The 17,623-nt window shown below is 41.7% G+C and overlaps 1 protein-coding gene across 4 annotated transcripts in view; it reads right to left on the bottom strand.

Moving 5' to 3' along the window:
- AGTPBP1 (ATP/GTP binding protein 1) overlaps nucleotides 1-17,623 on the bottom strand; it is a 567,598-nt gene that overhangs the window by 390,636 nt on the left and 159,339 nt on the right. For all 4 annotated transcript variants that reach the window (XM_029617286.1, XM_029617267.1, XM_029617279.1 and 1 more), the window contains one exon: nucleotides 13,810-13,877. In XM_029617286.1, coding sequence (XP_029473146.1) covers nucleotides 13,810-13,877 — 68 coding nt within the window. The remainder of the gene's footprint in view (nucleotides 1-13,809; nucleotides 13,878-17,623) is intronic.

The following is a 17,623-nucleotide window of genomic DNA, read 5'->3' as shown; positions in this document are numbered from 1 at the left end:
TTAGGTTTTTATATCCTAAATGCATTCATCTGCATTTTTTTAGCATTAAATCTTAGCTGTCAGACCTTAAACCATTCCTCGGGCTTCACTAGATCCCTCCTTATGTTTTCCACTTATTCCTGACTGCCCACCCTGTTATAGATTTTGATATCATCAACAAAAAGACAAACCTTTCTCAACAATCCTTCCATTATGTCACTTACAAAAATGATGAAAAGAACCAGTCCAAGGACTTGATCCCCGAGGCATACTGCTATGAAAAAAAAACCCCCATCTTCAGAGAAAACTCCATTTACCACTGCTCTTCGTTGCCTCCCACTCAGCCCATTTCTCTACCTCCTTTTTAAATCTTAGCTCCAGCAGCTTGGTTCCCCCTCTAGATAAGGTGGACCCATCTCGTCAGAATAGGCTCCCTCCTTCCCCAGGATGTTCCCCAGTGCCTAACAACTCTAAAACCCTCTCCGCTGCATCATCGTTTCATCCACATATCCATATCTGGAGCTCAGCCTGCTTCTGGGGTCCGTGTGCTGCTCAGGTCCACAACACCCTTAGCAGCAAATGTCATGACCCATCTGAGTCAACCCCTTAAACAAGCAGGCGTTCAAGGGTCTGGAAACATTGGAATCACCGGCCAGTACATAATCCCTGCACTTTTAAGGAGGCTAACCTGAATGGGAAACACCATTGCCTTAGACATGTAAAGGTTTGAGGCCATCAAAGTGTTTGTTTTCTTTTGGCAGGTAATTATTTATCCCCCTCCTCTCAGTCTCTTCAAAGTTCAGGAATGCCTGGGCTGGATGCCTATTTCCATAACTGCTCTTCAGCAGCCCGAGAGATTAATACTTACAGAAAGTAGTTTCCTAACCACAGAGGAAGAAAGACAAACAGCAGAGACAGGCCAGGGAGACAGTGAAGAGACATAATACAGAGCGCTGCCAGAAATTAAAATGGTTTTGCAGCCACTGCTGTTAAGACCCATATAAGATGGGGTAAGGGATTGGGGGGGGCAGGCCAGGGCAGGGGACTGGCCACAATGCCCAGACATATTAACCTTGGGCGGGGGGGGGGGGGGGGGCCCACCCCCCGCCAAATAAATGTAATGGCTACGCCCCTATAAACAATATATATTATAAACACTATAAACTTACAACGCACAGAGTCCCAGCACACAGATTTGAACATCATACCACAGAAAAGACAAACTGTGTACTTACAGAACTTATACTGAAATGAGTACATCTATCTCTTTCCCTAGCACAATAAAACCGCTAAAAACTGCTAACCTTTTCAGCAGCAACTATTTCATACTTAGATAACAGTTTTCAACCAAATACTTGTATCAATTGCTTCACTGTTTTTTTCAATTTTGAAGTAGAACTTTGACCATCAAAGACAATTTATTATCTGAAGTAAATATGTGCGCCAAAGCAAGTGATTTCCAAATTATAATCTTACATGGTAAAGTTTCCCAAATCTAAAGAGCAAAGTTGCCCCGTGTCTGCATCGTCAGTATGCAAATTAAGTTCCTCTGCCTCTCTCTCTCTCTGTATGGAAATTGAGCCTACCCCGGAACAAAAATATTGGTGGCAATGGATGGCGGATTTACTCTCTCACCCATCCGCTTACTCTGGAAAAAACATATTGGTGGCAATGGATAACACAATTTACCTTCTCCCCCCCGCCCCGCTCACTCACCAACTCCTATTGGCCAAACAGGAAGAGGAGGATGACAGTGGCCTTGCAGTGCTTCCAGCACATTCTCCCTACTCCCTCTGCTGGGGCCTAAATGGCCCGCTTTGAATCATGTAGTTTAAAGCATGACCTTCAGAGCCTAGCAAGGCAGGAGAGAGAATGTGCCAGAGACACTGCAAGGCAACTGCCATCCTCCTATTCCTCCTGTTTGGCCGATAGGAACCAGGGAGTGAGAGAGTTGGGGGGGAGGAGGGGAGGGCGCAGGGAAAGAGTGAACTGGGGCTCACAGGATGGGGGGGGGAAAGCAAACCAACCAGGGATCAGGGGGGTAGGGGAATAAATGAACCAGGGGAAATGGGGGGAGTACACGAGAGTGAGTGAGGAGGAATCAGAATGACTGAGGGGAACTAGGATGAATGAGGGGAGTCTGGAAGGGGGAGGAAAGCTGGGTAGGTGAGGGAGGGGATCAAGTGAGGGAGGAAATGAAAGAGGGGAAGCAATGAGGAGAAAGTGAGCGAACCAGGGGAAATGGGGGACCCAAGTGAGTGAACTGGAGTTGGGGGAGAAGTGAACTGAGGTAAATGAATGTGGGGGGGAGTGAACCAGAGTGAATGAGGGGCTTGTGGGGTGAGGAGGGGAACCTGGATGAGGGATTTGTGGGGGAAACCAGAGTGAGGTGGTCATGTAGGGAGGGAGGGGGAACTAGGGTGAGTCATAAGGGGAGGGGGATTTGTGCAGAGGGAACCAGGGTGAGTGAGAGGACTGAATGGGGGGGGGAAAGAAGTGAAAGAGGAGAGTGAGGGGGATCAAAGGGCTTTGGAAGGGGCGATAAGGGAAAAAGGGGATGGGAGTAGGATTCTGCTATCACACATCTCAATTACGCACTTCTTAGACTTCATAGTATCTCCCTGTGCTTGGACGGGCTTTTGCTACTAACTAGCACCTTAATATTGTACAAATTCTCTCATATACCCTTTGCAGTATATTTAAAATGTTCTATTTGATTGTATTTTATTTTCTCAAGATATTTATTGTAATCCGCATAGCAAGAGTTATTGCTATCAGCGAAAAAAAAAAACCACACTTAAATAAATAAATAAATAGACCTAATCAATGAAAACAGAAATAAAACATATGAGACAGCATACCTTGTCAAAGCATGCAGAACCATTTATTTCCTTTTTAAAATATTTAAGCTGTTTTTGAAGGCATACAAATGGCCCCGTGAGCCACAAAACACATGGTCTGTGCAACGGACAAAAGACTATACGCAAGGCTTTTTCCCAAAAAATAAACCAGTATTTAGAATTTAAGGACACATTAATGTCCTTTTTCCAAATGTTTTCAGTACTAGTAAAGTCTCAAGGTTAGTCTTAATGAATTGATAAAAATCAGACACTATTTTAAGATGTTATATCACTACATATGTAAAGAACTCTGGTTCTGCACTCAACAAAGTTATACATATTTTACAGGCAATTTATGCAACATCAAAATTTAAGCCACTTAAAGTTTTACCAACTGGACCAGTTGTATTCACCAAAAGTAATCAAAGTTTCCATCTTTGACAAGCTAGTTCAAAGACAACATTCCTTTTGCTTGCCTTTTGCCTCCATCTTTTTTCTGAATCTTAATTATGAGTAATGTCAGATTGGCATTTTAAGGGATTATTGCCATGTTGTTCCTATTAATTTCTCAACATTATGGAGAACCTTATACAATAGTGACCACTAATATTATAAAGACAGTATAATCCTCTTGGTGATCAACGACTCCAATATGTTGTTTAAACAAAACGTTGCCCAAGAGCAGGAGATGGCTCCCGGGACCCCCGCTGGACCACCAGGGACTTTTGGATAATTTGTAAAGGAGAAAAGTCCCCAAACAGAATTGATAATACCGGAGGTGTTCGTGATGAAGCGGGAAGTGAAACATGATCATGTCGGACTAGACTTTGAACTGGATAACTAAATACTCACCCGAAAAAAGAAGTACTTTAAATACCATTTAACAAAGCTAGCGTTTTTTAGCAAGAGAAAAAAATATTTTAAAAAGTATGTGTGGACATTTTGGACGAAATGATTAAAAATGACCCTATTCGGTGAAAAAATGGAGTAGCATTGCTCTATATCCGCGGAGTGTTATGAAGGTCCTAGAAAAAGGGAAAAAATGAATAAAATTTAAAAATAATAAATATCTTTTGGGGTAAATAGTAAAAAAATAGAAGTTGAATATAGAACTATCAATGTTTTGTTTAAAGAACCTCATACAATGCCATAAATAAAAAGAGTGCACTTTAACCTTATTTGATTTATTTAGTTAGCTTTATTTAGTTCTCTCCTCCTTCTGAAAACAACTGGCATGGATTACTTTAAACATCAAATATTCCATAACATCAAAAACAAATGCATATCACAATCAATCCGTAAAAATGCAAATCCTGTCATCAAGATTATAAAAAGAATTAAAACCCAGTGGCAGTGGCAAAAGTCTCAGCAAAGCAATTCAACCACAAAATGTCCGCATTCTAAGCAGAGTCAAAAAGGAAGGTTTTCAAAGATCATCTGAAGGACATCAGATCAGGTGACAAATATATTGTTCTTGGTATTTTAGTCTATAGGCAGTGATTTTGGGCCATAGATAATCTTATGGAATTTGAAGAAGGGATTGCTAATTTCCCCCTGTGGAGAGTAATGAATGAGGTGCTAAAATATAGCAGCAATCGTTCCCTCATATAAGCTGGTCCCATACCATATAAATGCCATGGATGAAGCATTAAACTTGATGCGTTGCATAATAAGCAACCAGTATAGAGTAGTCACAATCATGGTAACATGCTCTCTAAATTTTATTTCCACTAGGAACCTGGTGGCAACATTCAACATTCTGAATTAGGTATTATTTTTGGGTTTGCCATAGAAAAGTGTAAGTCGTTACAGTAATCAAGCTGGGACACAATAACAGTGGAACACAATAATAATAATGTTCATTGTATTTTCCTTCCTTTTAGTTACAATGTAAACCGATATGATGTTTGCATACTAATGTCGGTATATAAAAAGCCTTAAATAAATAAATAAATAGCACCTCAGCAAAATCAGATTATGCAAAATGTGGACAGATCACTCACAGTTGCTGAAGGAAGTAGGAGCAACGCTTAAATACAGAATAAATGTGTGCTTACATGGTCAGAGTGGCATCAGTCTTTATACCTAGGCTACATACATGGTCTTTTGCAAAGTCACAATGCCATCCCCACACATCAGAGTGCTCGCCTTTCTCATGCACAATACCCCTGTCTTTTGTTTATTTTAAATTTGTTTCCATCCATCCATTACTTAATTTCGCTCAGGCAATGATTTAACTTCTTGGTAGCACTGTCATGATTTCACCACAAAGAAATATAAAATTAGATAATCTGGAAATGTATTCCAGATTTACTGATGATCTTTAAGAGCGCCAGATAAGCGTTAAATACAAGTGGGAAGAATAGTGCACCTGGTGGGATAACTAGATCCCAAACTCACAAAACTAGTTTCTACCAGATAGAAAAGAGGAGAACCATCAAAACACTGTCCCTATTACTCCCTTGGTGGCAGGCATGCTAGTTAAATGTTATGGTCTAAACTACTGATTGCTGGGGGAGTGGAGTGAGCGGTCAGAGAGCTGAGAGGCACCCTTATCCAGTTGCTGTGAAGCAAATTGAGAGAAAAATACCTGACTCCTGGACGAGGCGAGAGGAGGCGCGGACCGAGTGGGCGGACCCTTTTGTGACGTCATTGGTAGGCGCCCTTGGGACAGTATAATATTTAGGGCTCTGTGGCAACCTAACCGGGGAGTGGAGTGAGCGGTCAGAGAGCTGAGAGGCACCCTTATCCAGTTGCTGTGAAACAAATTGAGAGAAAAATACCTGACTCCTGGACGAGGTGGGAGGAGGCCCGGACCGAGTGGGCGGACCCTTTCGTGATATCATTGGTAGGCGCCCTTGGGACAGTATAATATCCAGGCCCCTGCGGGGCACCCCTGGGTAAAATTTTGGGTATGGGAAGGAAACAGAAATCCAAAAACTATACCTCCTCTCCAATAACATCAATGCTGAGAAGGATTGGACCCATGGACTCCCACATAGTTCATATGGGTGAGTCCAAGGCTACGGACGCTTTAGAAGGTAACTCTCAATTGGGAGTTTCCTTAAGTCCCAGGTCCTCACAACCTCCCTTACAGCCAACAAGGGAATGTATACTAGAGGCCAATGTGGTTATAGACCCCACTGTAAGTGAGCCCCAAACCATAATAGGGAGGGGGAACTCACCAGAGTGGAATATACATTTAGGTATAACAAATATGGGTGGTGAGGCTACTACTGTTAATGGAATAGTTCAATGTCCAGCAATAATTTTTGATTCAGGTAATTAAGTAGAGAATGATGTCAAGCCAGAAAATGTGTCTTTATTAGATCTATGGAGGTTAACTGCTAAAATTGATAAGAAATTGTCTAATTCTATCACCAAAATACACACTTTCTCTGTGGAAACCAGAGAAAAATTTGTGGATTTGGAAGGTAGGACTAATAGAGTAGAACAAGCAGTGGCAAATCTGAACCCCTTAGTTAATAATTTACAGGTCTCTAGTATATCATAACATAACACCAATCCTCAAAGACCTGCACTGGCTACCAATTCACTACAGAATCATATATAAGTCCATAACAACTATTTTCAAAGCTATACACCAACACTCTCAGCTCTACCTTCAAATTCCTCTCAAAAAATTTACATCCAACAGACCAATCAGAGAGTCCTATAGAGAAACCCTACAAGTACCACACTCCAAATCCATGCGGCACATAACCACCAGAGACAGGGCTTTCTCCACTGCAGGACCAACACTGTGGAACTCCATCCCACCAGATTTGAGACAGGAACCCTGCCTGCCCACATTCAGGAAAAGACTCAAAACGTGGCTATTCATGAAAGCCTTTCCTGAACTAAACTGAACCTACTCCATCATTAACTAAGCACTCAGACTTTGCCTTATTCACGGCAACTAATATCCCTACCTTATAATTAATATTCCTACATCATAAACACAATTCACTAATGCCTTAAGCACATTGACTGGCATTTACGTTCTTTCGATTTAATCCCCTGCTTCTTTTCTATGCTCCAAGTTGTATTACTCCCTTGTTTTATTGTAACTGCATACCTTAGCCTTCTCTTGTTTAATGTTTTATTATTATTATTACTACGATTATTATTATTATTATTATTAAGATAAATATTAGTTTTTACCTTTTTTGTTACCTATCCACTTGTTAATTGTAAACCGACATGATGCGATATCTATTGTGAATGCCGGTATAGAAAAACTTAAAATAAATAAATAATAAATAAATATCATCCATTAAGGATAATCTGATACTGCATAATAGGATAGAATTACTTGAAAATGAATTACGGTCATGTAATCTTCGATTATTAAATTTTTCCATCTCTAGATTAATGTCAGCCTTTGAACTGTTTAAAAAATATGCAGTAGAGATTTTATCCTTTGAAATAGAGACAATCCCAACAATTTCCAAGATGTATTTGCCTAAAAGAAGAAGTTACAGCACAAGAAGGAGGCATAGATGTATTGGAAAGTCCAGGGGTCTTTACCTTTTTAGAAGACTCTATGGATAACATTCTTTCTAGAGCAACATTACTAATATCTTTTTCATTAAGCAAGAGAAAGACCTGTTCTTTTCTAAATATTTTCAGAATAAAGATCAGATTTTTTGTGGCCAAAAGATACAGGTCTTTCCTGATGTTTCCCGTGCAACACAGGCACGTAGGAAACAATTCTTGTCTTATAAGCAATCTGCTCTAGATATTGGAGCTAGTTTTTTCTTAAAATTCCCCTTTAAGTGCCAGATAATGTTCCAAAATAATAAGTTTGTGTTTATTGACCCTTTACATTTAGAGCGTTTCTTAAGGGATAAGTCATCGATTAAAATATGATGTTGTTAAGGGAAATGGTTGCATTAGAAATAATAGCAGCATATCTGACGGACCTCTCTTACTCCTCCTAGATGTGGGCTAGATATCCAAATGTTATGGGATAAATAATATTTTTGTAATAAGATGTATTGTTACTTTTTGGAATTCCTGATTATATCATTTTGTTATAAATGTTATAATTTAATAAAAATTAAATACAAAATAAATAAATAAATAAACTACTAAATGCTGCAGTAATGCTGCGGAGGAAAAGCTTGATGATAAATGTAAAGAGCTGGGAAATCTATCCCTCTTTATCTTTATTCAACTTCAGTTTTTGTAAAGTTATACAATGAATCTTATTTTTCCACAACAACTTCAACAGTAGTCTATTAAACATTTTGCAAAAATATCCAGAAAAGAGGAAGCATCCCTAGAACATAATAGATTTTTGGAGCTCTCACCAATTTATAAGCATCTAATCTCCACTACAAAGGTAAATGTAAGCATAACCATTTAGTTGTTAAATCCCAGATTAGCTATAGAACTCTGTCTATATTGGAGAGATTACTTACCTGATAATCTAGTTTTCCTTAGTGTAGGCAGATGGACTCAGTATACAAATAGGTATAGTGTGCTCGTGCTAGCAGTTGGAGACGGATTTGACGTCAGCACATGGTACATATACCCCTGCAGGAAGTGCAGCAACTCAGTAATCTTCCTTGCAAAAGCTTTATGGATATATGTGTGACTGACCGATTGATTACATGAATCATGATTAACCTGACCGATTGACAGTAGCTGGAGACCGCCAGTGTTCTCAACCGGACGGCGTCGAAACCCGGGCAGGGTGGATGCCCTATGTAATAAAACATGGCTTACCTTGAATCGGTGAATTCCCATGTATATCGGCAGCCGGGCGGGATGCTGAGTCCATCTGCCTACACTAAGGAAAACAAGATTATCAGGTAAGTAATCTCTCCATTTCCTAGCGTGTAGCAGATGGACTCATTACAAATGGGATGTACAAAAGCTACTCCCGGACTGGGTGGGAGGCTGCCCGAGGTCTGTTTAGGATTGCCCTTGCAAATGCTGTGTCCTCCCTGGCCTGGACGTCCAGACGGTAGAATCTGGAGAAGGCATGGAGGGAGGACCACGTTGCCGCTCTGCATATCTCTGCAGGCAACAGCATCCTAGTTTCTGCCCAGGAGGCCGCTTGAGCTCTGGTAGAGTGAGCCTTGACCCGCAGAGGTGGTGGCTTTCCCGCTTCTACGTAGGCCGCCTTGATAACTTCTTTGATCCAGCGGCAATGGTTGCCCGTGAGGCCGCTTCCCCTTGCTTCTTCCCGCTGTGAAGGACGAACAGGTGGTCCGTCTTTCGTACTGCTTCCGACATTTCCACGTACCTGGACAGCAGCCTGCCGATGTCGAGATGGCGCAGTATTCGACCTTCTTCAAACCTTCCGTGGTTGGCAAGGATATGGTTTGGTTGAGGTGGAAGTGTGAGACCACTTTGGGTAAGAAGGAGGGAACTGTGCGAAGATGGATAGCCCCTGCAGTGATTCTGAGAAACGGATCGCGGCAGGACAGCGCTTGTAGCTCTGAAATGCGGCGCGCTGAGCATACGGCCAGCAAGAACACCATCTTCAAGGTTAACAAACGGAGGGACAGGCCTCGGAGGGGTCTGAAGGCAGGTCCCGCTAGGAATTCCAAAACTAGGTTGAGGTTCCACAGGGGCACTGGCAACTTCAGTGGCGGGCGAATGTGTTTGACTCCTTTCAGGAAACGTGAAACGTCTGGGTGTGTGGCAATGCTGTTGCAGTCACTCCTGGGGCCGTAGCAGGATAGCGCTGCCACCTGAACCTTGATTGAGGGACAGACCCTTCTGGAGCCCATCTTGCAGGAAATCCAAAATAATGGGGATTTTAGCGGCACATGGATTGGTGCTGTGAGTTTCGCACCAGGCTTCAAATACTCTTCAGATCCTTATATAAGTTAGTGATGTGGAGAACTTGCGTGCTCTGAGGAGGGTATCTATTACCGGCCCCGAGTATCCCCTTTTCTTCAGTCTAGCCCTCTCAATGGCCAGACCGTAAGAGAGAATTGAGCTGGATCCTCGTGGAGGATGGGACCTTGCCGCAGCAGGTCCCTGTGAGGAGGCAGGGGTGGAGGATCCCCTGCCAATAGTCTTCTCATGTCTGCGTACCAGGGTCTTCTTGGCCAGTCCGGGGCCACCAGAAGAACTAGGCCTCTGTGTCGCTGAATCTTGTGTATAATGGCGCCCAGCAGGGGCCATGGGGGAAAGGCATATAGCAGGATCCCTGAGGCCATGGCCGTACCAGGGCGTTGATCCCCTGGGATAGAGGATCTCGCCTGCGACTGAAATATCTGGTAGGATTCTTCTTATGAAATTTAGTCGTTAGAATTTGGAAAAACGCTCAGCGAGCGTGAAGTAGCTCCAAACTGCTTTGGAGACGGAAATTACTGAGTTGCTGCACTTCCTGCAGGGGTATATGTACCACGTGCTGACGTCAGATCCGTCTCCAACTGTTAGCACGAGCACAGTATACCCATTTGTAATGAGTCCATCTGCTACACGCTAGGAAATTAAGCTTACTGTTACATCTCAGTCTTTATTAAGTAGAATGCCCAAGTATTTATTATAAGACTCAGCCCACTTAAACAAATATTGTGCCAGATCCTCTTTTAAGACAATGAAAATGAAGTACCTATGATTTGGACCAATTTATTCTATAACTGGATATCTTAGAAAAGGCAACTATGAGAGATGCTGTAAAATCCTTGGAATGGAAGAACTCTTAAAACATCAAAATATTATTTGCATACATCATGAGTTTACATTTCACATTCTGATAGAGGGCCCCTTGTATTTCACTATCACACCTAAGGAGAAATTACTACTTACCTGATAATTTCTTTTCCTTTACTAAGGGCAGATCAGTTCCAAGGAATGGGTTATGCACCTCTGCCAGCAGATGGAGATGGAGCAAAAGCTGTTATGGCTATGTAGTCCCGCCCTGACATCAGCCTGACAGTATTCTCTGGAAAAGCCAAACATTTGGATAAAACTGATCATAGTTGATTATCATCAACAGCCAAACATTCATATTTCTCAACCAACAGGAACACTGAGCTCGGCCAAAAGAAGGAACATATCTAGCAAACTAAGGGCTAGAGAAGCCATTTACCAGTTTTCAATGAAGAGCAGGAATCATACTCTGCATAGCTCGCCTGAAGGAAAGCTAACCACAAATTCACTGGCTAGACAATTCCCTCCGCCTCTACACCTCGAACAGACCCATGAGAGCAGCCTACAAAGGTACCCTAGTTACTCCCGCACCTAAAACCACCAATCTCAAATCTACGAAAGACCGAGCTCTATCAATTGCAGGACCTACCCTCTGGAACACAATGCCTCCTGACCTCCGTCTTGAACCATGCACCCAGAAATTAAAAAAAACAAAACAAAAAAAAAAACTCAAGACATGGCTCTTTAAACAGGCCTTTCCACAATAACTCCTCTCCCTCCCCTCCAACTATCCCCATATCTCCCCCTGAAAAGACTCTACAGGCCCCCTCCCTCTATCTACCCATTGCCACGCCGCTTCCTTCCCCCTGAAACGTCCTCCAGTGTGAAATTGTGGGAAGGAAGTTTTGGAAGCCAAATTTAGGCTCTCAGGAAGAAAGCTCAAATCCAGAACATCCAGAAATGCTCCCTGTTCCAAGTGCAGGTCCCCAAAGGCAGGCAGAGTCCAGAATCTCAATGCATGGATTAGATGATGGTGCATAAAAGAGGGAATCAGTTTTGTAAGGAACTGGAAAACCTTCTGGGGAAGTGGGGTAATCTTTTCCAAAGGGACGGGCTCCACCTTAAAGAGGATGGAACCAGGATGCTGGTGCAAACCTTTAAAAAAACTGAACTGGAAACCTCAACAAGCCAGATTCTGTAAGCAGTGCAACAATGGAAAAACAGAATCACCACCATTCCTCATGAAACATTAAAAAATAAAATCAAGAAATATAAGTGATAAATATTACTAAATCCATACTAATAAAAATAAATATTTCAAAACAGCCGATGAACAGAACATCTATCAATTAAAAACTCAAATATAATTTGATAAAAATATTTCCCAAATACCAATAAAATATTTTACATAAAATAACACCTAATAATTAAAACTAATAAGGATTTTAAAAAATCCTCAGGTTTCAATACCTGGAAGCTTTTGATTCCAGTCACCATGAGATGTTTGTGGATTAGTTAGTGATAGGGAGAGGGAGGAGATACACAAACTTTCTCCTCCCTTTCATGTGCTCACTCACAGATACACACATACAGACACATGCATGCTTACTCTTTCACGCTCACATTCATACACATTTGCTCAAGCGCTCTCACACACATATACACACGCATGCTCTCTAACATATAACACTTTCTCAAGCTCCTACACACACAATCTCTGAGATGCCGACACATGCTCTCACACATACATACTGGCTCCCATGCATTCTAATGCTCACATATCTGCACAGTGGTTCACACACTCGCATACTCACACATATGCATGCTAGCTCACAGTCACTCTCTCGTTCTCACATGAACTCTCACATGCTCACACACATTTGCACGCTTGCTCACACACCCTCTCACTCACTTTTCAACCTCTGGGCCTCTGAATTAAAAAGAAAACGCTTTTACTTACACTGATCAGGGGGGATTCAGGCTGGGTTGCCTGTTGTTAGCCTGGAAGTGGCCCTTCATGAGGGCTGAAAGGCCCCAATGCTGGGAGAGATAAGGAGGAGGAGGAGTGGGTGGGAAAAGGGTTTTTTTGTTGTTTTTTTTGCTGTGGCTAAGCATAACGGTGGCCTAGTAACAGACACCACTGGGAGACCTTCAGCTGGCAGTGAGGCAGCGGATTGTGAGATCTGCTGGCTGCCTCCCGCTGGCAGAGGAAGAGACAACAGCAGAGAAGCATGAGGAAGCCGCATCAGTGCTTCCTGCCTCCACGCTGGAGGGGCACCTGATGTTGTAGCTAACTTTCCCCGGGAGAGTCAGGATGCTAACGTGCATCCCAATGCTCCCCCCGCCAGTTCCTATAGAGCCATAGCAGCCCGATCGATTACTCCCTAACCCCAACTTGTTGAAACCCTCAGGAGTGTTGTGAGACCCCCCTCCCCCCCTTTCTATAAAAGTCTGCCCAGTTACAAACTCCCAACTCCCTTTTCAACCCATCCTAGCCTCCCTCCCAGCATACTTTTAAAAACCTAGTGGCCTAATGGGGCCCGAAGCATCCCCTAGGCGCCAGGCCCATTGCCATCTCAAACCAAAATGGCGCTGGCCAGTAGCAATACAAGTTATTTCCTTCTCCAGTCTCTCAAATCTATAATTTTCTGTTCAGTTCTACTCTGTTTCCATTTAAATCTCAGGGGGGGTCATTTTTCCAAAAATGCTCTGTGATTCACATAGGTGCCTAATGTTTAGCCACCTAAATTTAGGTGATTTCAGCCAGGCTTCCTAGTTTTTCAGCTGGAAATTTAATCTAAATTTAGGTCTACAATTCATTTGTTTAGATTTTGATGCATTAATTAGCACTGAAATCCGTGCCGGCTAACTTAACTTTTTCCCTGTCCTGTTCAATTCTATAACTGCCCATTTTTTAGCCACAAATGTTTGGGTATTCGGCCCTAGACAATTTTCAAATGGGTCCATTCTGGCATCTACTCTTTGAAAACTGACCGTTTAGTGTAACGAGTGGGGAACCTCTGGTCCTTGTGGGCCACAAACTAGTTGGGTTTTCAGGACACCCCTAATGAATATGGATGAGGTAGATTTGCCGGCTTACTGCCTCAATAAACCTGAACGGATTGCAGCCCTCGAGGACCAGATGTTCCCCACCCTTGTGCTTCAGTGCTTACTACGTTACATTCGTGCCCTAATTTTTTAATTTATTTTCGGGTAACTGAGGTGTGGTATTTTTCCATTCATATTTTACTTTAAAACAAAGACAAAGTGGAAAACAATGCCTCCTTACTCAAGATCAGCAATACAAATCAATATGCATTTTTTCTCACTTTCTTCTGTATTTAATAAAGTAAGTATTAAGATGCATTACCTCTAATGTACAGAGAATAATTTCCAGCCCTGTGGAACCTTTGGCTGTCATTTCTTTCCTGGCTTTCTCTGCAAGTTAAAACAAAAAAATACATTTATAAATTAACTTTTAAAAATTAAGAAATGGTTTATTCATTGTTAGTTCCACATTTAAGAAGTGCCAAATCAAAGAAAGGCATATACATTGGGATAGCACTGGCACATATTTCAGAACACTGTCACAACCAAAGGCTTGTCCCTTCACATGAAATAAAAATCTAGCTTGGAAAAATCTGTATTACAAATGGCTAAATAATAAATTCTGAAGCTTCATACCCTCTCTGCTCGAACATGGGCATAACAGCGATACTGTACTTTTTTTGTGGAAATAACATCCTGAGCACCCTCTCTCACTAACAGAGAAATGTCCAATATTCTTCTAGAGCCCCCTAGCCATCCAATTTTGGTTTATAATTCTACGCTTGAGTACCTTTCAGCAAAGAATACATTTTAGTACACATATCTTCTTACACTGGGAAGAAATCAAATTTTATCAATTTCTGGTCTCAGCCTTAAAAATTTAATGTTAGCTGCAATTTAATCACTGTCTATAAATATACCTTAAAGTCCTAAGGACTGTGAAGCATTAAACCAAAGAAATAGTTAAAATAAAATACCCCACCCACTTGATCACTAAATTTGCTTAAACAGCTCATCCTATTTTCTTTGCTTTTGACAGATAATTTGTTCACTGTAAGAGGAACTACGGAGGATCAATGTTCCTTTGTATTCATTCACCATGGATTGAACTGTCAAAGACGTCTCACACACATAAATAGCATAGCCATGCCTAAGTAGCTTATATACATCTATATTCTATTTTATATCCCTTGAGAGTACGTGTGCATTTTCAGTTTTGCACATATATTGTACCAGGGGAAAAGAGGCGATCCAGGGCGGGATTCAGAAATACATAAGAACATAAGAAATTGCCATGCTGGGTCAGACCAAGGGTCCATCAAGCCCAGCATCCAGTTTCCAAGAGAGGTCAAACCAGGCCACAAGAACCTGGCAATTACCCAAACACTAAGAAGATCCCATGCTACTGATGCAATTAATAGCAGTGGCTATTCCCTAAGTAAATTTGATTAATAGCCGTTAATGGACTTCTCCTCCAAGAACTTATCCAAACCTTTGTTGAACCCAGCTACACTAACTGCACTAACCACATCCTCTGGCAACAAATTCCAGAGCTTTATTGTGCGTAGAGTGAAAAAGAATTTTCTCCGATTAGTCTTAAATGTGCTACTTGCTAACTTCATGGAATGCCCCCTAATCCTTCTATTATTCGAAAGTGTAAATAACCGATTCACATCTACTCGTTCAAGACCTCGCATGATCGTAAAGACCTCTATCATATCCCCCCTCAGCCATCTCTTCTCCAAGCTGAACAGCCCTAACCTCTTCAGCCTTTCCTCATAGGGTAGCTGTTCCATCTTCTTTATCATTTTGGTTGCCCTTCTCTGTACCTTCTCCATCGCAACTATATCTTTTTTGAGATGCGGCGACCAGAATTGTACACAGTATTCCAGGTGCGGTCTCACCATGGAGCAATATAGAGGCATTATGACATTTTCCGTTTTATTAACCATTCCCTTCCTAATAATTCCTAACATTGTTTGCTTTTTTAACTGCTGCAGCACACTGAGCCGATGATTTTAAAGTATTATCCACTATGATGCCTAGATCTTTTTCCTGGGTGGTAGCTCCTAATATGGAACCTAACACCGTGTAACTACAGCAAGGGTTATTTTTTCCTATATGCAACACCTTGCACCTGTCCACATTAAATTTCATCTGCCATTTGGATGCCCAATCTTCCAGTCTTGCAAGGTCCTCCTGTAATGGATCACAATCCGCTTGTGATTTAACTACTCTGAATAATTTTGTATCATCCGCAAATTTGATAACCTCACTCATCGTATTCCTTTCCAGATCATTTATATATATATTGAAAAGCACCGGTCCAAGTACAGATCCCTGAGGCACTCCACTGTTTACCCTTTTCCACTGAGAAAATTGACCATTTAATCCTACTCTCTGTTTCCTGTCTTTTAACCAGTTTGTAATCCACAAAAGGACATCGCCTCCTATCCCATGACATTTTAGTTTTCTTAGAAGCCTCTCATGAGGGACTTTGTCAAACGCCTTCTGAAAATCCAAATACACTACATTTACCGGTTCACCTTTATCCACATGTTTATTAACCCCTTCAAAAAAATGAAGCAGATTTGTTAGGCAAGACTTCCCTTGGGTAAATCCATGTTGACTGTGTTCCATTAAACCATGTCTTTCTATATGCTCTACGATTTTGATCTTGAGAATAGTTTCCACCATTTTTCCCAGCACTGAAGTCAGGCTCACTGGTCTATAGTTACCTGGATAACCCCTGGAGCCTTTTTTAAATATTGGGGTTACATTGGCCACCCTCCAGTCTTCAGGTACAATGGATGATTTTAATGATAGGTTACAAATTTTAACAGATAATAAATTTCATTTTTGAGTTCCTTCTGTACCCTAGGATGCATACCATCTGGGTCCAGGTGATTTGCTACTCTTTAGTTTTTCAATCTGGCCTATTACATCTTCCAGGTTCACAGTAATTTCATTCAGTTCGTCTGACTCATAACCCCTGAAAACCATGTCTGGAACTGGTATCTCCTCAACATCCTCATTAGTAAACACGGAAGCAAAGAATTCATTTAGTCTTTCTGCAATGGCCTTATCTTCCCTAAGAGCCCCTTTAACCCCTCTGTCATCTAATGATCGAACTGACTCCCTCGCAGGTTTCTTGCTTCTGATATATTTTAAAAAGTTTTTATTATGCGTTTTTGCCTCTATGGCCAACTTCAATTCAAATTCTCTCTTCAGCTGTCTTATCAATGTTTTACACTTAATTTGCCAATGCTTATGGGGTTTTTTTTGTAATTTTCTTTTTATTAGAATGTTTACGCATCATATAAAAGCACATTACAATAAACAATTACACCTCAAAAAGGCGGAACCAGTAGCTTCAACTCACAATTGGTACAATGATCTGAACAATATGGTCCATTATAACCTTATCAACTGAGTAAAGTAAACCTACTACATTCATAATCCCCCCCCCCCTGAAACCCCCACCCCGCTCCGTACTCAATCTGTGTGGGAATCTGTCCATTGCTTAAATGGTTGCCACGTTTTATGGTATTTTACCACCGAGTCACTGCGCAAGGCTGTCAGGTACTCCATATGAGAAATCCACTTCGATCTGTGTAGTACCGCCGAGAAAGAGGGTGCTCGTGTGTCTTTCCAATGCTGGGCTATTTCTCCACGTACCGCATTGGCCATGGCTCTGATAAAATAACCATGTTCTATTTTCACCCTATTGTCTAGAAAATTCAGCAGCATCTCCCTGGGGCGGAGCTGTATGTCAAGATGTAGTAAATTCTGTAGCCAGCTTTCTGCATGAGTCCACAATATTTTGACCTCTGGACACGTCCACCACATATGATAAAAATCACCCTCATGCCCACATTTCCTCCAGCATAAGGAGTCCCCACATATTCCCATTTTCTTCAATTTACAAGGGGTGACATACCAGCGAAATAACATTTTTCAGCTATTTTCTATCAGCTGAGCAGCTATAGAACTGCGGCTAATTGCCAAGAAACACTCATCCCAGTCCCCCACTGTAAACGGAGCTCCACAATCTGTTTCCCAAGCTTGAATATGCCACAACTTGTGAGTCACCACTCTATTAAGTAGAGCATATATCTTGGAAATTACCCCCTTTA

Source organism: Rhinatrema bivittatum, chromosome 1 (genome assembly GCF_901001135.1).
Source record: "Rhinatrema bivittatum chromosome 1, aRhiBiv1.1, whole genome shotgun sequence".
Taxonomy (NCBI): Eukaryota; Metazoa; Chordata; class Amphibia; order Gymnophiona; family Rhinatrematidae; genus Rhinatrema; species Rhinatrema bivittatum.
The sequence above is the reverse complement of the archived record's forward strand: the minus strand, read 5'-3'. Positions and strand labels throughout refer to the sequence as shown.